The following is a 20,515-nucleotide window of genomic DNA, read 5'->3' as shown; positions in this document are numbered from 1 at the left end:
GTGAGATCAGTGATGTGGTGGGCTCAGGTAGATCCTGTGGGCCTTGTAGAGCAGGGCAGGGACTTTGGATTTTATTCTGAGAGATGGGAAGCCATTCAAGAGCTCTGAGCACAGTAGTAGCATGATCTAACTTGGGTTTTCAAGCCATCATCCTGACTTCTATGTGAAGAAGACTCTAGGGGGGTAGTGGGGAGACCAGTGTGGAGACTATTATGATAATCCGATGGTGGTGGTGGCCTGGACCAAGGTGGTAGCAGTGGAGATGGTAAAAATGGTTGAGATATGATCACATTTAGTAGGTGGAGTGTACAAGATTTTCTGATGGACTGGATGTGAGCGTGGCGTGGTGAGGTGAATGCCCAAGTGAATTGGCTTCAAGAGAGGATGAAAAGGGCAAAGATAAGGAATACAGAGTTTTGCTGGAACAGAGAACTTTTCTTAGAAAATCCCTTGAAGACTCCTAACTCCTGCTTCTGAGATGCCCCCACCCCGCTCCCAGCTGGAGGCCAAAGGCAAGCTTCTCCAGTTATAGGATATTATTGGCAGTTTGGGGTCAGTCACCTCTTGGAGGCTATTTCCTGCCTTTTTTAATCTCATCAGGAGCATACCCAAAATGTTTGTTGGAGGGCTTCATTCTCTGCCTAGTACCCTGTGACATCATGGCCCATGCTGACTCCCCATTGGCTGAGAGGCCCACTTTTCTCTCAGGAAAGAACAGGGTTACTGTCTAGGCCCAGATGGACCTTAAGTCCTATCCCTTCCTGTGAGATGCCCTCAAAGTACTCCCTCAGTGACTCTCCTGCAAAAGTCACTCAAATTTGAAATTGTGATGTTGATAGTGGGTGGAGGGGGCAGAGGTCAGGTGGCAAGGAAAGTTCTAGGCCATGACAACCTTCCATGCCATAGCTGCTTCCTGCGTTCTTAGCCCCACCCTCCTCGCTTGGAGGTACCCAACTATTGGGTGGGGATAGAATTCTGCTTAGCACCAAGTGATGTCATACGACTCTGTGGCTCCCAATTGGCTATTCTCTCAGGAAAGGATTTAGGCTGTGTGTGCTTCAAGACCAGATAAACCTGTCAGAACCCTCTTCAGATATTCACTCAAAGTCCCTTTATTCCTTTCTCAGAGACCATCCTGGGGCCCATCAGGAACAGAAAGTTCCTAAATGTGGAACTTTCTGGAAAGCCGGCACTGCTGTCCTTTCCTTTGGCGTATTTCCCGCCTTTTCTAGCCACCCTCCCTTCCCACTGGCTTTTGGCCAATCGTCAGGTAACACAAATCTGACTAGCACCCAGTGACGTCAGACGAGCTCTTTCATTGGATTGGCTGTTCTGTCAGGGAGCGTAGCCACATTTCAGCTCCCCAGATTTACTCAGGACCTTCTTCATCTGCCCCCCAGAGACCCTCCCAGCACAGATCAGGGGGTTTGTAGACGAAATTCCCAAAGTCTTAAGACTTTATTGAGGGAACCAGCTGCAGAGGTCACAGGACAAATGCCCTAGCCAGAGACCAGAAGTCCTCCTTGCAGTTTGCCACTTTGGGTTAAACGTCCCTCGTGCCTGCCCGGCGCTGGCGCCCGCGCAGTGACGTCAGAGGCTCCGCAGCGTCTGATTGGCTCGCTAAGGGACGCACCTTCGAGGCGTAAGGCTTCGCTCCAGGTCGCTTCCCAGTTCCTTGGTTGGCGTTCGCGGCCGCCGATCTGCGGCGCTAGTGGTCCGGCCCGGGGCTCGGGGTCGGAGGCCGCAGGCCGCGGCAGCCGCCGGCGCGCTCCTCCTGCTGCAGCCGCCGCAGCGGCCGGGCCCAGCGCGGCCTCCAGGGCAGCGCGAGGCCGTGGCGGTCGAGGACGAGGCGCGCGGGGTCGGGGCCGCCGGCCGCGCTGCCCAGCAGCAGGTAGTCGGTGCCGGGCCGGAGGCGCAAGCAGCCGCAGGCCAGGTCGGCGCCGGGCACCCAGGCATCCTGGCCGCCGCGGCGCACGGGCCGCGCCCGCTGCTTGTACACGGCCAGCACGCGCACCGCCAGCCGCTGCCACGCCGGGCCCGCCCCCTCGGACGCCAGCACCTGCGCGCGGAGAACTGCGGGGAGGGGAGATGTCAGGCCTGGGCGGTGGGGGACCTCCGGGGTCCCATGGGGTCAGTCTTGGTGGGGAGGGGCCCGGAACCAGGTGGGGGTGGGCTTCCAGGATCGCGTCAGGAAGGAGACCTTGAACCTTTGAGGGTGAGAGGTCTGGGGTCTGCCCGTGTGTCGTGCGGGGTGGGGCCTCCTGCCGGAGACATGGTCAAGGCAAGGAGGGCAAGGCTTGTGGAGCATGACGTGCGGTTCCAGCATTATGATTGGGAAGGGTGGGGCTACTCCGGAGGAGGCGAGGCCAGACAGGGAGAGGAACCCAGTAGCCTGAGATATGCCAGGTGGGGGGCTTTGGGGGTCAATTTGGAACAGCGGAAAGGTGGGAGGGGCCTAGGGGGACCTTACGGTGGGTGGGACTGGGAATACGGCAGAAGACGCAGGTCCAGGGTCCCTAATGCAGTGGGGTCAGAAGGTGTGAGGATCAGAGCCCTTGGAAAAGGGGGGTATTGCTCGGGGAGGGGCTCTGGGATGAATCTGGGGGCTAGAAGGAGATCTGTCCCTGGCACCTGAGGGTTGAAGTCATACTAGTGGTGATTCAGAGAAGTGTACTTTCCGAGGGAGGTGAGGTGAGATGTGTTGGGGGCAGGACTCTGGCTAGCAAGCTGGGTCTGTGGGGCGGAAGATCTCTGTGGGTGGTGGGGAGAAGAAGGCTCCACCTTGGAAGTCTGAGGACACTAGTGACCAGATGGTGATCCTCAGGGAGGAGAGCTCTGGGGTCCTTTACCTTTGAGGGAAGTAACAAGTTGGTCTGGACTCCTGGGCTGGGCTGAACTGAATTCCTGAGTGTCTAAGGGAGTTGAGTTACCTAGGCCCTGGGGTCATGGGGCTGGTGTGGACTGACGGATTAGGGAACTGTGGGGTGAGTCTCTGTGGGAGTGGGGCTAAGGCTCAGATATCTGGGACTCCAAACGGAGGCATAGAGGGTCTAAGGTACCAAAGTAGGGCAAGAGCCCATTCCATTCAACCAGCTCCCCTTTCTCCTTCCATCCCCAGGAGGCCACTTCCCTCCCTCAGAGATGTCGGGCTGAAGGAGATGGTGGAACTCTGCCAGGCCAAGAACATGAGGGAAGAGGAGACATAGAAAGGTAGCGAACACCCCCTCTCCGTGGCCCCTTCCCGCCACCCTTGTCTTCTGTCCCTTTAGGTCCTAGATCAGGAAGGGCCCTTGAGAGCCCAGGACACCTTCCCATTTCAGATGTGAACACTGAAGGCCGGAGAAGGGGGTGGCTCGGAGGCAATCATTGGAACACCTGTGAGGCGGCTGGCCCCCTTTCTCCCCAGCACTCACCGTAGTCCTGCTGGCAGTACCTCCGAAGGCTCATGTGTACCCTGGTGTCCGAGATATTGCAGTAGTTTTGACACTGAGGGTCTGGGGAGGGTCAGGCTGTCTGCAGTGGGCTCCCGAGGCCTGGACCACAGCAGTCTGCCCCTGCCCATCCCCGCATTCCATCTTGATGGACAGCTGGGGTGCCCAAACCCTTGAGACAGGGCTCAATGGGCTACCGCTGTACCCCCACCTGGGGGTCCGATCAGCCCATCCCCGGTCCCTCTTGCTGCCAGGGATCTCCACACCAGCCTGTCTTACCGGAGCTGTGAGCACCAGGGGTCGTAGAAAGGGTGGTTGTTGCCTCTGGAATTCCTGTGAGAGACCAAAGGAGAAATTTAACCTTAGTCTGCCCAGCCCCTGAGGAATACAGGCATCCAGACCCCAAGTATCTATTCTCTTAAGGCCCAAGAGGGCAAGCATCCTCCTCCCCCAGGAGCTGGGTCCTGGTCCCTAGCCCCTTTTTCCCTCAGACCCAGGAGTCCAGGCTCCCAGCCTCTTCCTCCCCAAGACCGAGGAGACTGGAATTTGAGTCCCCACCTCCCCAAGGACCCAGAGTCCAGCCTCCAGCCTCTAGCTCCCATCTCCCAGGGACCCAGCCCTCAACACACTTGCCCACTGGAGATCTGGGATGTCTCCCCGCCGCCCCACTTAGGACTTATGGCCCTGCCCCTCAGGACTCACGCTGACAGGGCATCCTGGGGGAGTGGCTCTGCTGGTAGCCAGGACCGCAGCGGTTGCATGTCAAGCCGGTGACCCCTAACTTGCAGGAGCACTGCCCGCTGGTGTGGTTGCAGGTGCCACCAGTCGCCCCAATAGGGTGGCACTGGCAGGCTACATGAGAGGAGTTGGGGATGTGGGGTGTCTGAGCCCTAGATGCTCCCTCCCAAGTCCCCAGACCCATCCTGTCTCAGACCCGGGAGTCCAGGCCCCCAGCCCCTCCTCCCTCAGACCCAGGAGTCCAGGCCCCCAGCCCCTCTTCTCCCAGACCCAGGAGTCCAAGGCTCCAGCCCCTCTTCCCCCAGACCCAGGGGTCGGGCCCCCAGCCCCTCCTCCCCCAGACCCAGGGGTCCGGCCCCCAGCCCCTCCTCCCCCAGACCCAGGGGTCCAGTCCTGCCTCCTTTCCTCCTGGGCTGAGTTCTAGGCTCTACTCACCCCTGCAGGCCTTGCGGCTGGTGATGGGCTGGCTGGGGTCCCTCCAGAACCCTGGCTGGCAGTAGTGGCAGTGCCGCCCAGCTGTGTGGTGGCGGCACCGCTCACAGACACCCCCACTCCGGCCACCCGATAGCCTGAACAGCTCGGAGTTGAACCTGCAGCGTCGGGCGTGCTGGTTGCAGGAGCAGGCTAGGAGCAAGATGGAGCAGGGGCGCGTCAGGCCTGGGCTGTCTGTGCCCCGTCCCCAGCTTTCTCCCCACTGCCCTCAGGAGAGGAAATAAAGTGTGGGTACAATGTAAGAGACTGCCTGCAGGTCCCTGGGTCAGCCTGGGTCCCCGAACCTCTTCATTCTCATCTTTAAAATGGGTGCACTGGACTGGAGCTGGGTAAGCCTGAGGGGACTGGTGAACCTCCTGTTGTCCGTGTGAAATCGGGGGGCTTAAAGAAGAGTGGCAGCTCCGGGCGTGGGCCGTGGAGTCAGAGCCCCGCGTGCACGTGTCCACCGTGTTCCTTGGACACGTGACTTCTCCTTCCTGTAGCTCAGCTTCCTTTGCTGTCAGATAACATTTTTAGTGTCTACTGCATGAAGTTTAAATGAAGCCAAATAGGTATAAAGTGCTTAACCCGGGGTCTGACACAGAGTGTGCACCTGCTGTTTAGAGCTCCCACGTGCCAGGTGCCCTGTGCTGAGTGGCGTGTTTCATCCTCATAGCAGCTCCCTGAGGCCAGTACTATCATCACCCCCATCTTACAGATGTGAACACCGAGGCACAGAGAGGTGAAGTCACCTGCCCAAGGTATTACAGCTAAGGGGTGGTCAGAGGCAGGATTGGACCCCAGGCCTTTTGGCTCCAGAGTCTGGGCTCTTAGCAGCCACACTTCAGGGCTTCTCACACAGCTCACATGAGGATTACTGAGTGTGTACGTTTTCCCGGGGAGCACTGATCAGGTTTTCTAAGGCAGTGGCTTTCAAACCTTACTACTTATCACATTTAGCGGGGAAAAGTTTAAAAAGAACAGATTCCAGCGCCCACCCCAGGCCCTCTGCTGTGTTTCTAGCAAGCATCCCAGGGTGAGATGCTGATGCAGGTGTTCATGGACCACTCTTTGGAGAGATTTAAGGAGTTTCTGGCTCCAAGAAGTTGAGAGGCCTGGACCGACAGGTCCCCAGGGCCCAGAGGGTAGTGGGAACATCAGGGAGCTGAGACAGTTGTGTGTTCTTGGGAAAGTGCCTCCCGCTCTCTGAGCCTTGGTTTCCTCTGTCCAGTGGGGATCTCAGTCCCTCTTTCCAGGGTTTTGTGGGCATTAGAGGTGACAGTGCCATTCAGATTATCAGTGGGTAGAGTCCGTGACCTGAGTGATCACTCCACCTCACTCCCCTCTGGAAAACTCGGATGCGGGAGGGATCCAGACCACCATGTAGGTGAAGCCTGCAGATTCATCACAGGAGTTAGTCTCTCCCTGTCTGCCCAGACCCTTCTCCATCACAGCATTGTCTGTCTCTCACCCAGGTTCAGAGCGCAGTGCCAAGCTCAGCCTGGGGGATGTGGTGATCCTCAGAGGGACGGCCTCCCCAGCTCCCAGCCTCTGTCCAGGCCCAGGATGAACCCCGCACCACTCTCAGGCCACGTGAGTCTCCCTCACTCCCCTCTGAGGCCATCAGATTTGGCTGGCGGGAATGGACCAAGGAACAGATGCCCTGAGGTGGTGGGGGCAGGGGGCCAGGGAGGATGGTGGCCTCTTGGGAAGACCCCAGTGGGGATGAGGAGAGTGGGGAGCCGAGGACAGTGCGATGATCTGTAAATTAGTCCATATGACACTGCAGGAGGAAATAGACAGGGAGGGGCAGACGGAGGACATGGGAGGTGGAGAGAGGGAGGCCCAGGGAACTCGAGTATGTGTGTGTGTGTCTGTCGGTGGAGTGGAGTTACCTCCCTGGGCCTGGTAACACACTCAGCCTCTAGCAAGGGCTGCAGGCTGGAGGTGAGAGAATTGGGCTGTCTCTGAGGAGGGGCTGCCAGAGGGATGGGGAAGGGCCCAGACTCTGAAAGGCCCGTGGAGGGGGAGAGGGCATTGAGCGGGGCTGGGGGAGGGCTGGTCCAGCTGGATAGCCCAGTGGATGGCCCAGCATCTAGGAAGGGGCCTAGTCCCAGTGCTGTCCCTTGCTGGCAGTGAGACTTCGGGCAAGTGACACATCCGCTCAGGCCTCATCTTCCTCATCTGGGGAATGGTAACTTTGGCAGGTGTTCAGGAAGCTCTTCCTTTGTGCCAGGTACCATACTAGGCTTTATTTTAAGGACTTTATGTATATTAAGTCTGAATTTTCACTACAGCCTGTAAAGGAAATGCTGTACTATCCCCACTTTACAGATGAGGAGATAGAGGCACAGAGAGGTTAAGTCACTTGCCTCAGGTCACACAGCCATTAACCAGAGGAGCTGGGATTTGCGCCCAGGCAGTTTGTCATAGCTGGCTGTCATGGCCGTGCTCCTGTCTGTCGCCCTAGAGCACCTAGTATGACAGCACCTGACAAGAACTTGCCAGGGACAAGCCGAGACTCTAAAACTTGGCTTCCTGAGCTCACATTCTGGCTCTGCCACTTACTCACTGTGTGTCGTTGTACAAGGGACTTCCCATCTCTAGCCTCACTCTCTTCATCTGTGAAATGGGCCTCATGACAATACCTGCCTGGCACATAGTAGGGGATGGATAATTATGTATTAAATGAATAAATATGTCCCCCATCTGGTTGATTTGATGAGTCAGGAAAGGTCCAGCTGGCCTGTTCCCCTAAAACCATCATTAAATATTACCCAAGCGCCTGCAATGAGCCAGGCTGGGTGCTCAGGACATGTTATTCATGTCATCAGAGTGTCGCCATCGAGTGTCGGGGAGAGACTGGAGGCCCCTAATGGGCAGTTGGGCAGCTGGAAGTCTTGGGGGGCAGAGAAGCGGGGCAGGCAGGTGGAGGGGGGAGGTGAAGAGGGGACCGGGCTGGAGACAGTGTGGAGAGAAGCAAGGAGCAAGGCGCTCTGGGGAGGAGGGAGGAGAGCTTCCTGCCTCTGAAGGACGAGGGCCCGGCTGCTGGAGAGTCATGGGGCCGAGGGGTTGGTGGGGGAGGTCGGGAGTGGGGGCCCAGGACTCACGCAGGCAAGGGTGGGGGTGCCAGGGTGTGGCGGGCCGCCAGGGCCAGTCGCGGTGGGATGGGCGGCAGCTCTCGCACCCCGGGCCGGTGGTGTGGTGGCGGCAGCGGCAGCGGGGGGGCCGGGCGCGGGCGGCACAGCGGGCTGCGTGGCCGTGGCACTGGCAACGGCCTCTCACTCCAGCTGCCGCCAGCCCTGCCCGGCCCCCGAACTCCATGCGGAGGTGGCTGGCCACCACGCTGGCCTTAGGACCCGGTGGGGCGCGGAAGGTCACCTTCTCAGGGCCACCCAAGGCCCCAGGCCAGGCAGGTCTGCGCCACAGCGATCTCCAGGGACCTCCAGTGGCCCAGGCAGCAGACAGGACCAGAGCTGGGGGTCCTGGGGTGCAGAAGCGCAGGCTGACGGACGTCAGGAGGAAGGAGCCACCCAGGGCCAGGGTCAGGCTGCCATTACAGGTGGCCTGAGGACCGAGGTCCGCCCCTGGGGAGAGGGCACAGGCCTGGGGACAGGAGGCCGCCATGCCAGCCAGCTGAGTCACTGGTGGGAGGCAGAAGCGGGGGCGGCCCCCCGGATGGTAGCATGGGTCCGCAGTGGCCTGGCTCAGGAGGAGCAAGAGGGCAAAGGTCACAGGCATGGTCCCAGCAGAGACAGTACCTGGAGAGGAGAGGAGGGCCGGGCTGAGGGCCTCCGGCTGCCCTCATGGGTCAGCCTCCACCCGCTCCCCCAGGCTCCCTGAGGAACCCCAGCATTCCACCCCCAGCCCTGCCCAAGCCCCCTCCCCGGCTGCTTCTAAGCGAGGAAAATAGTTCCATCTGGGGAGAATTACTGTTTACATAACCCAAAGGGGAAAGAACGCAAGCAAAATTGAGAATTTTGCCTGAACTAATCCGCAGCTTAACACCCCAGAGCTATCCGTCAGTGTCGATGGGCAGGGGCCTTGGGGGGCAGATGGGGAAACCGAGAGAGAGGGCATGGGAGGGGGGGGCAGGGCTGGGCAGAGGAGGGGGACTTAGAGACAGATACTCGGAGACAAAGACACAGAGAAAGGAATAGAGGCACAGACAGCAGAGACAGGGAAAGGAGGAGGTGCAGGCCTAGGTGCAGAAAGAGAATGAGCCCCGAGGAGAGAGAACAGGAGGCCCAGAAGGATAGTGGTCAGGCACCCAGAGTCCGCAGGGATTCGGGGGACTGGGTGCCAGGGAGCCTGGGGGCCAGGACAGACAGACAGACAGTCAGGCTCAGAGACACCTGGGAGCAGGAGAGCAGACAGCCCAGCAGGCCCGGGCCTGGCCAGCAGAGAGGGGAGGGAGGGAGGGAAGGAGAGGACCGGAGGGGAGCAGAGGGCAAGGCCCGGTGCCCGGCGGGGGATCAGAAGCAGGAGGCCAGGCCCCGGCCCACCGGGATCAGAGTGAGGCCCTTTCCCACGTGGGGCCCTAACCTTGTTCTCCACACCCGGGGCACGGAGGGGGATTATCGCCAAACAGCCAGCCGCCCTGCCACCCACCCCCAGCCTCCCCCACCCTTAACCCTTTCCCACCCAGGTGCAAAGCCTGGAGAACTGTGCTGAGGAACAGGACGGACGCCTCAGGGCTGGAAGCCTGAGTGGCTCTGGGACAGGGAAGTGGGGGCAGAAGCCCCCTGGGGTCGGGAAGGCAGGGGCCTGGGTCCGCCTTAGGACTCCGGGTGGGAGGACCCTGTGCTTGGATCTCTGAGGACTCTGGTAATCTCAGCCCCCGGCCTGTCATCCTAGGCCTCAGGGTCTGGGGATCAGAGTCCCCCCATTCGTCACCCGTCCTAAGGTCCCCAGAGCAGATGGGGGAACAGGTGTTGGGGGTGGTGGGTGCCGAAGGAGCAGAGAGGCAGGGCAGGGCAGGGCCAGATGCCGGGGCCTCTGGAAGGGTCAGAAGTCCAGACCCCTGGGATGGCAGGAGCTAGGAAGGACTTGGTGCTGAGTTGCCCCCCACTTTCCCCTTCCAGGGCCGGCAGCCCCTAATGAGGAACTCGCTCAGGTCGGGGGGCCCTGGGGCCTTTCTGGGCCCCACTACCCAGGCCCCCGGCTCTGAATCTGGACCTGGCCTGGCAGCCGGGCTGGGAGTCTGTGAGGCACTGGGGGTGCGGGTGGGGTGTCTTCCTCCCCCAGCCTGATTCCACAGCCCCCTATGTCCTCTGCTGGTTGCCCTGTGCAGACCGCCTGCCCCAGCCCCAGATGACGGGCATCGCCCTCCGCCCCTCCCAAGGAGCCTGGCGCCATTTTGTGTTCTTGTGGGCAGGCATTTGCCCCGGCCCTCGGCACCAGCCTTGTTAAGGACCCCATCCCCATCTCCCACCTCTCCTCTTGCCTGGGTGGCTCAGGAGCCACCACTGTCTGGTCTTTAGCACCTTGGGCAACCAGGCCGTGAGTCCTCCAGCGTTCCTGGGGGGTCCAGAAGCCAGCCTCTGCCCACTGAGGAACCCAGATGTCCGGCCCCCGGCTCCTATCCCTTCTGGCAACTGCAGCCCACCCCGAGCCCCCTTTAAGGAGCAGAGTCTGGCTGTGCTCCCACCAGACCCATAGTCAGGCCCCCGTGCCTGGGTGGTGTGGGGGTCCATCTGGAACCCAGGCTCCTTTTCCCGGGCTTTTTTGCGCACACCCCGCCCTTTGCCCCTGACTTTGGCCAAACCTGCGCCCAAGAAGAGAGCTTCCTCTGCAGTTAGTTGCTCGCGTGCTCGTCCCTCCCGCAGGAGCTTGGTGCCGGCGTGGGCTCCCAGGAGCGAGTGCCGAGTGGCTGTGCTCAGGCCCCAGGCTAGTGGAGGTTCTGGGCGGGAGCTCAGAGCGGAGCCCGCAGAATCCAACACCACCACCGCTCCCCCCGCCCCCCCCAATCCCCTTGCCAACCGCAGCCATGCTCTCCCCACAGGGACCCCTGCCAGCCGCGCCACCCAGGACTCTGTGGGACCTGAGTGTTGTCGCCCCTGGGGGGCCCGCAGCCGGACGGCCCCGCGCAGGCTGGCCCGGGAGGCTCAAGGCAGGTAGGAGGACGGGACAGCAGCTGGATGGGCTTCCCGGGTCTGGGGTCCCGCTCCACTCACACTCAGCCCCTGCCCCACCGACTCCCAATGGGCGGGCGGCGGGCGGCTCAGCCCTGCCGTGTGGTGGCCGCAGTCGGGGAAGGGGCTGACCTGCTGGGCGGACAGCCAGCGGTCAGGGCCGCCCACACTGAGCTGGGACGTTAGCCTCTGGCTGCGTGACCCCAAGCCGGCCCCTCCCCTCTGGAACCTTCTGTCAGCTGTGGGTTAGCTGAGCCTTAAGGTCAGTCACTTTTAAGCCCTAAAGATCGGTGTTTCTGGAAGGATCGGACCAGCCCCCAGGAAACCCGAATACTTAGGCCGCTTTCTAAGATGGTGGGAAGGAGGTGGAGGAGACGAGAACGCCTCGGACCTCAGTGGTTCCAGCGGCTGGAGGGAGAAAGCAGGGACCCCGAGGGGGACAGCGCTCCACCCAGCCTTCCCCATGGCCAGTTTCCTGCAAGGCCTCACTGCCTCAGTCTTGAAATTTTCATGCAAATATTGCTGTCAACTCGATTGCATACCAAATGGTTTTGACTAGGAAAATAATGTTTTCTGTCACTTCCCGCTGAGAAAAGCTAGGGCCTAGGGAGGATGGGGCACCATATTTGCTGCTGTGGCCTTGAGTTTCCCCCCCACACCCCCCCGTGATTGTGGCACAGCGTGGGCCGATCCTGACGGGGACTTGGGGACCCACTGCCCAGAGCCTGCCTGGGGCGGAAGGGCTCAGCCAGGGCAGTCGTGATTCTGGTCCCCATGGCCCTGAAGTGGGGGCGGGGGGGGGCAGCCCCGAGGGAGCCAGGACGAGGATATTGGCCTTGAAAGTCAGCTGTGAGGAGGAGTTAGCTGCAAGAGAAAGGGATTGGGGCGGAGACACCCCCAAATCAGAGCAAGGCATATCCGACCTGGGGCTGGGCGGTGAGTGACAGGGTGACGTGGTGCAGTATTCACTGCATGAACTCACTCGGCAAGTACCAGGTGAGCTCCAACTGTGTCAGACGCTCGGCACGCACGGAAACCCCGTCCTGGTCAGGCTCACGCTGGAGAGCGAGAAGAGATCACCACCAAAAGGGAAAAAGTCATTCTGGTCTAGAGAGTGGTGGATGGTGACAAGCGCTTTGGAGCCAAAGCAAGAAGGGACGTGGATATGGGGGCGGGGTCTGGAGGGGACGTTCGGGCTGAGACCTGAAGGAGGGGAGGGCAGGCCGCGCGGGCACTGGGGCAGGAGTGACCCAGGCAGAGGGAATGGCCAGTGCAAAGGCTAGTTTTGCTGCCACAGAAAGTTCAGAAAGAAGGTTAGATCTACTTTATTTTCCTCCCCACCCGGGGACAGAAGTTTCTTTTACCTGGAGGGAAGTTTGCTTCCTCACTTTTGTTCTTAACAGCCTGAGCTGCCCGAGGCGATTAGCACCCCTGGGGGTGCCTTGCGGGGAGGGAGGAGGGGGAGGGGCAGCCAGAGCAGAGAGGAAACAATTCTCCAAGTTGGGAAGGAGAGTTTTTTGGGGGGGTTTCCTCAAGTACTGGGCACCTTCACCCTCACAGTGCCCCAGAGAGGAGGTGGTACCTCCCAGGGGCACAGCTCTGAGGTGGGCTCAGCAGAGTGGGACCCACGGCTCTGGGCTTCCAGAGATCTTTTATCCCTCCCTCGGTGACCCAGAAATAACCGCGGCCCCACAAGATGGGGCAGGTCACACCCCACGTAACTGGACAGAGAGTGTTTTTCTGAGCACTCTCCCTCAGGAAAAATCAGGCGAGTTAACTGAGATTCCTGAACCACACTGCCTGGGTTCAAATCCGGCCTCCACGTCTTTCCCAGCTGTGTGACCTAAAGCAAGTTGCTTAACCTCTCTGTGCCTTAGTTTCGTCCTCTATTAAATGGGCATAAAAATGCACCTTCCTCTTGGGGGATCATGAGGACTAAATGAGCGAAGACAGGCCTACAGTCTTGTGTCTGAAACCCTTTGGACCAGACGTGGTTCAGAACCCACACTTTGGCACCGTCGTGGGGTGTGTAGACCGGATATTATGTAACTCCTCCAGTGGGGATCTGGGCAGCATCCAGTAATCAAACGTTATTGTTTCTGCGGCAAAACACACAGGCATCCCACGCTAAGATAAATAAAGTGTACAAGTAGCCGCACATCTGGTGCAGGCCAGATTTTGTCCCCAAATGAGTTCAGTTCCGGTTGGAGTTTGCCACCAATCTTTAGGAAACTGGCTGATAAGGGAGTGTGGGCCACGATAGTAGGCGCTGGGACCAGTGCCTGGCCCACGGCAGGAACGGCAGAACAATCAGCCTGGCTGCGTTATTTTCCGTGGCTTTTCAGTTGTGTCGGCTGCCGAAAAGCCAGGAGAGGGAGCTCTTGAGACCCTAGGACGGAGGGTGGTTGCAGGCATGATTTGCACAGCCCAGCGCAAAGGGAGAACATGGGGCACCTTGTGTCTATTTCTTGAGAATTTCTAGACAACGAGAGCAGAGCATTAAACCCAGCGCCGGGCCCTTCTGATGGAGGTGGCCCTGGGTGGTGGGTACCTTTGTCCTGAGCCTGTCTCTCCTTCTCAGTAGTCCAGGCTCCAGGCCCTGCTCAGGTCGCCTGCCTGGGCTTTGGGACCTGCCCGGGACTCTGGCTGGGCCGGCGAACTGGCTAGAGGCTGAAGCCTGAGTCCTCCTCTGTGAAGGACCCCAGGCGGGACCTGAGCTGGGCAGGTGGCATGATAAGGGTTGTGACAGAGTTGTCACCAGACCAACGAGAAGAGGGGCTCAGGGGCAGATTTAATTCACACTTTGGAAGCTAAGCAGTGAGCAAGGCATTTCTTGTACTCCTCAGTGGAGGAAGTCGAATCTCATACTCAGTCCTCATGGGGTAAGAGCCAGCTGAGCTCGCTGGGGACCCACATTGAATGTGAGACATCATGGAGGGCCCAAGAGTGTTCAGATTTCCCAAAGAGGTCAGATCAATAAAGTCAGGGGCGCTGGAATACAGGAGGAGAAGAGCTGAGGCAAGGCCCACAGAACCCCGACATTTAAGGGGGCCAGTGGAGGAAGAGATGGGGAGCCTGGAGGGGGTGAGACGGAAGCCAGATGAGGAAGAGTGGGGGGCACGAAATTCAGTGCCTCTGCAGGGGTCTGGGGGACTCCTGGGCTGTAGCCACTGGAATGGCCACAGGGAAACCACAGGTGGTTGGTCAGGGGGACAAGGAGGGGGGGGAGAAAGCAGGTGAGGACCCGCTGGAGACGTGGGGAGAGACCGCTTCCAGGAGCCCAGGTGAGAGCTGGAGGAGAGGCTGACTCAAAAAGAAGCCACCCCTGAAGAAGGGCTTATCCTTCCCATTACAGGACGGGGAAACTGAGGCTCCTGGAGCCCAGTCAGAGCCTGTGGAGTCAGGGCGGGAGCTGGGGTGATGTGGATGTGGTTTAGAGTGTGGGCTCCCCAGTGAGAGTGCTGCACAGCCACCGTGACCAAACAGACAGGCAGTAGCGAGTGCTGGTGAGGATGCGGGGACACCCGAACCCTCAGATGCTGCCGGAGGGAATGTAGAGTGAGGCAGCTGCTGTGGAGAACAGTCTGTGGCTCCCGAAACCGTGAAACAGTGATCATATGACCCAGCCGTTCCACTCCTGGTACCCGAGGGAGATGGAGACTTAGGGCCACACGGAGATTTGTACACGTGTGTTCGTAGCAGCATCATTCATACTAGCCAAAATGTGGACACAACCCAACTGTCTATCAGCTGATGAACGGATCAATGAAACAAGGTATATCCGTGTCACGGAATATTAGTCGGCTATGAAAAGAAATCAGTGAAATACTGATCTGTGCTACAACGTGGAGGGGCCTTGGAAATACCATACTAAATGAAAGAAGCCAGACACAAAAAGCCACGTGTTGTATGAGTCCATTTATATGAAACATACAGAGTAGGAAAGTCCGTGGAGACAGAAAGTAGATTCCTTGGAGGCAGGCGGAGGGAGGAAGGGAAGATGGGCAGGGGGATGGCTGAGGGGGCAGGGTTTCTTTTTGGGGTGATAAAAATTTTCTAGGGCCGGCCCCGTGGCTTAGCGGTTGGGTGCACGCGCTCCGTTGCTGGCGGCCCGGGTTCGGATCCCGGGCGCGCACCAATGCACCGCTTCTCCGGCCATGCTGAGGCCGCGTCCCACATGCAGCAACTAGAAGGATGTGCAGCTATGGCCTACAACTATCTACTGGGGCTTTGGGGGAAAAAAAATAAATATAAATAAATAAAATTAAAAAAAAATTTTCTAAAATTAATTGTGATGGTTGCCCAACTCTGTGAGTATACTAAAAGCCATTGAATTATACGCTTTTTTTTTTTTTTTGGTGAGGAAGATTGGCCCTGAGCTAGCATCCGTTGCCAATCTTCCCCTTTTTGCTTGAGGAAGATGGTCCCTGAGCTAACATCTGTGCCCATCTTCCTCTATTTTGCATGTGGGGTGCCGCCACAGCATGGCTTTGATGAGCTGTGTGTAGGTCCACGCCTGGGATCAGAACCCGTGAACCCTGGGCTGCCGGAGTGAAGCACGCGCCAGGCGGGCCCCTGAATTGTGCACTTTAAGTGGGTGAATTGTATGGTATTTGAATATTATCTCAATAAAGTAGTTAACAAAAAAAGAGGTCATCACAGACAAATATAAAAGCTAAAACTATACAGCTTGATACGGCAGCCGACAGAGAATGTTACAGAGGCGGGAAGTGGGACTGCCGGTCCTTTAAGTCCTGGTCTGGAGACCGTATGACATCACTTCTGCCTCATTTGATTGGCCAAGGCAGTCACGGGCCCGCCCAGATTCAAGGGAGGGCCTGTCCAGGAATCGTGGCCAGCTGGAGCCCACCACACCCACTAACAGTAACAGCGCTTAGCATGGCAGGTCAGGCGGGGTTCACGCAGGCGCTCTGGTTAACCCCATTTTACGGAGGGGGAGACTGAGGCCCAGGGAGATCAGTGTGGGGCACTGCGCTGCCCAGCCAGCAGGAGGCAGAGCCTGCACTGGCCTCAGTCGGTACTCTAAACCTCTGCCCTGCCACACCATAATAGACTGTGAGCTCCTCAGGAGTGAGGACTCATGTAGCAAATACTCTGGAAGTGTTTATTTTACAACACAGAGCACTGCCTGTGTGCTAGGCACTGTCCTTCAAACGTCACCTCGTTTTATTCTCAGGCACCAATGAGGTAGTTCTGTTAGATGGGACCATATGAGACGGCTGTCTGTGTAGGTAAAATACAGTCAAATACTGGCACTTTCCAGTGGGTCGACATGTTCATCCCTGTTTAACAGGCGACGAGACGGCTTCAGAGAGGTGCAGTAACTTGACTGAAGTCACACAGCGCTGCTAAGGGGTGGAGCTGGGATTCAGACCCAGGCCGAAAGGGTCTGTGCTCTTGGACCTCTACCGTGGAGGCCACTAGACTCGGTTTGATGGGTTGAGTGAGTGAATGAATGAATGATTTGGAGGGGGGGTGAGGGAATGAGACTCAGGTGGCCCCAGCCATCCCTCCTGACTTTATCCTCTCTCCTCCCCACAGCCACCATGAGATTCTGGACCACTTGCCCTTCCTTCTCCACCGTCTACTTCCTCTTCGTCCTCTTCATGGCGTCCACCATCTTCCACTGCCACCAGCGCCTGGCTCTGGTGCCCACCCCCTGGGCCTCCTCCGGCCGCGTGGTCCTGGGCCCCAGAGACCTGCCACAGGGGGGCATGTTCACTATCAACTCCAAGGGCCGCCTGGGGAACCAGATGGGCGAGTACGCCACCCTGTACGCCCTGGCCAAGGTGAACGGGCGGCCGGCCTTCATCCCGGCCCAGATGCACAGCATGCTCGCCCCCATCTTCAGGATCACCCTCCCCGTCCTGCACGGCTCCACGGCCAGCAAGATCCCGTGGCGGAACTACCACCTGAACGACTGGATGGAGGAGGAGTACCGCCACATTCCCGGGGAGTACGTGCGCCTCACCGGCTACCCCTGCTCCTGGACCTTCTACCACCACCTCCGAGACGAGATCCTCCGGGAGTTCACCCTGCACGACCACGTGCGCCAGGAGGCCCAGAAGTTCCTCCAGGCCCTGCAGGCCAAGTGGGCCTGGCAGGCAACCTTCGTGGGGGTCCACGTGCGCCGGGGGGACTACGTCCACGTCATGCCGCGGGTGTGGAAGGGCGTGCTGGCCGACAGGGGCTACCTGCGCCAGGCCCTGGACTGGTTCCGGGCCCGCTACCGCAGCCCGGTCTTCGTGGTCACCAGCGACGACATGGCCTGGTGCCGGCAGAACATTAACAGCTCCCTCAGGGACGTGGTGTTCGCAGGCAGCGGCCGTCAGGGCTCGCCCGCCAAGGACTTCGCGCTGCTCACGCAGTGCAACCACACCATCATCACCGTGGGCACCTTCGGGATCTGGGCCGCCTACCTTGCGGGTGGGGACACCGTCTACCTGGCCAACTTCACCCTGCCCGACTCCCCCTTCCACGTGATCTTTAAGCCACAAGCGGCCTTCCTGCCAGAGTGGGTGGGCATTGCCGCCAACCTAGGGCAGGCCAGAGACAACAGCCCTTAGCCCTGCACGTGTCCCTCCCTCGCCCTTGGCTCCACAGGTCGTGTGAGGGGTGCGTGCAGCGCATGGGCTCGGGATCAGACACCCAAGTTTGAATCCAGGCTGCTCTGCTTCCTAGCTGGGTGACTTCAGACAAGTGACTTAACGTCTCTGTGCCTTAGTGTGTCACCTGAAAAATGAATGTAATACAGAACTTCCCTTGGCAGCTCCTCGTGAGAACTCACAAGTTCATTTAGTGCGTTGGAAACACCTGGTAAGTCTTGGCCCTGAACATTGGGACTGCTCTAAGACCAAAGTGTATTTTCGCCCTCTCCTTTGCAGCTCCAGGAGCATGGAGTCCAAATATTTGCGCTTGCCTCCTGGGAGGGTTTGGCCATGAAGCCATCCCTGCCCTTCAGTAAAAGGGAGCTAGGCGTTTTGGGCAGCTAAGAATTGAGGCTTTGGGTTTAATGGGGCCTTATTATGAGAGAATGTTGAGGGTCAACAGGAGTTGAGAAGATGAACCTCAGGGAGATACCCTTGGTGGAGAGGGGCAGGCCCCCAAAATGGGGGTGGGGAGTGGGAGGGCCTCACACTGAGGGCAGGACTCAGGCGGGACTCAACACCAGGCCTCGGCCTGCAGAAGCAAAGACACCCAGAGTCCACAAGTCATAGAAGCAGCAGGCTGACCCCAAGGGGCTGCAGAGACCAGCACACAGCCACGTCAGCAGTCACCTGTGTGGCCAGATGACCTCACACCTTGGCAGTGCCTGTGCCCTCAGGATCTCATGCCACTCTCAGAAACCCCAATATGGACAAAGGTTGGATTAAGTGATTACAGTACTGGTTTTCTTGTGTTTGGTGTATTTTATTTTATTTTTTATTTTATATTTTATTTTATTTATTATTTATTTTATTTTATTATTTTATTTTATTTTTATTTTTTGCTGAGGAAGATTGGCCCTGGGCTATCATCTGTGCCCATCTTCCTCTATTTTCTGTGGGAGCCTGCCACAGCGTGGCTTGATAAGCGGTGCATAGGTCCGTGCCCGGGATCCAAACCTGCAAACCCCGAGCCACTGAAGCAGAGCACGTAAACTTAAGCACTATGCCACCAGGCCAGCCCCTCAGTGTATTTTAAAGTATGGAGATACCACTGTTTTTATTGGAGTAATACTCCTTTTTGGATATTAAAAAAAACTTAACGTACAATCATTTATGTTCATTTAAAATTCCCACCGAATGTAAGTGCACTGGTTTAGAAAACATTTCCATCACATCTCTTTCCTGTTTTAAACCTTTTCCATGTGTCTTATTTATTTGAATCCCCCGTTTCTTGGTATACTTCTGAGGTTGAGCACCTTTCCTTTGGTGTATTAATAATTATATAATTATATTAATGAATAATAATACTGTATCTCCCCAGGGCCATTTTGGGCCCCCATTTACTGCCTAAAGTCATTGATGGAGCCATCATGGTGCAGGGTTGAGGGGAGGGGGTGTTAAAGAAAGCAGGAGAAGGGTCTGGGGGGAAGGGGAGGGAAGTTGGGGAGGAAGGTTCTGTATTCGCTATCTGTGCTGCATAATAAATTACCCTAGAACTTATAATCTTAAAACGACAACAGTAATTTATTATCTCATAGTTTCCCTGGGTCAGGAATTTGGGAGTGGCTTAGGTGAGTGGTTCTGTCTGGATACCCAGTGAGGTAGCCATCAGGTGTCGACTCCGGCTGCAGTCATCTGAAGGCTTGACTGGGGCCAGGGGATCCACTTCCATGGCTGGCAGGTTGGTGCTGGCTCTTGGCTCTCAGTCACATCCCCTTCCTGTGGCCTCTGGGGGTCTGCTTGTGTGTCCTCACAATACGGCAGCTGGATTCCTCCCGAAAGAGAAGTCCAAGAGACCATGGTGGAAACTGCAAGGCCCTTTACCATCTGGCCTCACCTGGTCACACGCTGTCACTGCTGTCAGATCCTGTCAATCACTCAGAGCAGCCCTGACTCAGTGTGGGAGGGGCCTACTGGGGGTATGAAGACCAGGAGGTGAGGATCGTTGGGGGCCGTCTCGGAGGCTGGGGTATGAGTTTGCTAGAGTGGCTGTAACAAGGCACGGCCGACGGGGTGGCTTCAACCACAGACATTGATCATCTCACAGTTCTGGAGGCTCGAAGTCTGACACTGAGGGGTCGGCAGGGTTGGTTCCTTCTGAGGGCTGAGAGGGGAGGATCTGCTCCAGGCCTCTCTCCTTGGCTCGTCGATGATCATCCCCTCCCTCTGTCTTGACGTCTTCCCTCCGTACGTGTCTGTGTTCAAATTTCCTCTTATTATAAGGACGCCAGTCATAATGGAGTAGGGCCCACCAAATGGCCTCATTTTAATTTAATTACATCTATAAAGATCCTGTCTCCAAATGCAGTCACCTTCTGAGGTGCTGGGGGTTAGGACTTCAACAGATGGATTTTTGTGGGGACACAATTCAGCCCATAAAGCTGGCGACCGCAGGCGCCCGGCCCTCCCCGTGGAGTCCGGTTGGCTTTCTTTCCTCCTCTTCCCTCTTTCCCTCTGTTCTCTCAGGGCGAGCCCTCCTCCTCAGGATGATTTACCTTAGCCAGGATCTTCCCCCAAATTATCCCTTTTGGGGAGACTGAAGCGGGAAGCATAGAGGAAACTCAGACCTGTCCCCTGGCCCTCTGTCAAGTGCAACAACCTCAGAGCACAGAAGTAGATGTCCACCATATCTCACATGTCAATAGAATACCCCTGTGCCGGGTCCCTTCCTGCCGCCTCTCCAAATTTCTTCTCCAACATTCTCAGCCATGCTCTGTGCCCTGGGAGGCTGTCTGATGGTATCTGCTATGGACTGAACGTATGTGTCCCCCCAAATTCATGTGTGGAAGCCCTAATCCCCAGTGTGATGGTGTCTGGAGGTGGGGCCTTTGGGAGGTGATTCGGTCGGGAGGGTAGAGCCCCCATGAGTGGGATTGGTGCCCTTATAAGAAAGAGATGCACGAGAGAGAGATTTCTCTCTCCGGCGTCCACCTGCAAACCAGGAACCAAATCAGCAGCCACCTTGATCTTGGACTTCTCAGCCTTCACAAGTGGGAGGAATAAATTCCTGTTGTTTAAGCCATACAGTCTGTGGTATTTTTGTTACGGCGGCCCGAACTGACTAAGACAGTAT

The 20,515-nt window shown here is 57.7% G+C and overlaps 2 protein-coding genes across 5 annotated transcripts; one reads left to right on the top strand and one right to left on the bottom strand.

Annotated features, from left to right (window-relative positions):
• Positions 1 to 1,653: 1,653 nt before the first annotated feature.
• Positions 1,654 to 8,395, bottom strand: NTN5 (netrin 5). Its single transcript, XM_087421423.1, has 6 exons — positions 7,751 to 8,395; positions 4,605 to 4,793; positions 4,134 to 4,283; positions 3,711 to 3,764; positions 3,414 to 3,494; positions 1,654 to 2,073 (listed from the first exon to the last, which is right to left on the bottom strand). Exons 1-6 carry the CDS (start codon positions 8,379 to 8,381, stop codon positions 1,709 to 1,711), a joined length of 1,470 nt encoding a protein of 489 aa, XP_087277549.1. The 5' UTR covers positions 8,382 to 8,395; the 3' UTR covers positions 1,654 to 1,708.
• On the top strand, positions 1,760 to 18,854 carry LOC101394508 (galactoside 2-alpha-L-fucosyltransferase SEC1-like). 4 transcript variants are annotated; one of them, XM_087421421.1, is made up of 5 exons: positions 1,760 to 1,891; positions 3,119 to 3,210; positions 6,116 to 6,233; positions 10,645 to 10,756; positions 16,337 to 18,854. In XM_087421421.1, exons 3-5 carry the CDS (start codon positions 6,207 to 6,209, stop codon positions 17,359 to 17,361), a joined length of 1,164 nt encoding a protein of 387 aa, XP_087277547.1. In that variant the 5' UTR covers positions 1,760 to 1,891; positions 3,119 to 3,210; positions 6,116 to 6,206; the 3' UTR covers positions 17,362 to 18,854. The 4 variants fall into 4 exon arrangements, with proteins under 4 accessions (XP_087277547.1, XP_087277546.1, XP_087277548.1 ...); XM_087421420.1 differs by lacking the exon at positions 1,760 to 1,891 and adding an exon at positions 1,971 to 2,130; XM_087421422.1 differs by lacking the exon at positions 1,760 to 1,891 and adding an exon at positions 2,153 to 2,215.
• Positions 18,855 to 20,515: the final 1,661 nt, after the last annotated feature.

The sequence above is a fragment of the Ceratotherium simum genome, chromosome 33, assembly GCF_057802395.1.
Source record: "Ceratotherium simum simum isolate JZ-2026a chromosome 33, ASM5780239v1, whole genome shotgun sequence".
NCBI classification, from domain to species: domain Eukaryota; kingdom Metazoa; phylum Chordata; class Mammalia; order Perissodactyla; family Rhinocerotidae; genus Ceratotherium; species Ceratotherium simum.
The sequence above is the reverse complement of the archived record's forward strand: the minus strand, read 5'-3'. Positions and strand labels throughout refer to the sequence as shown.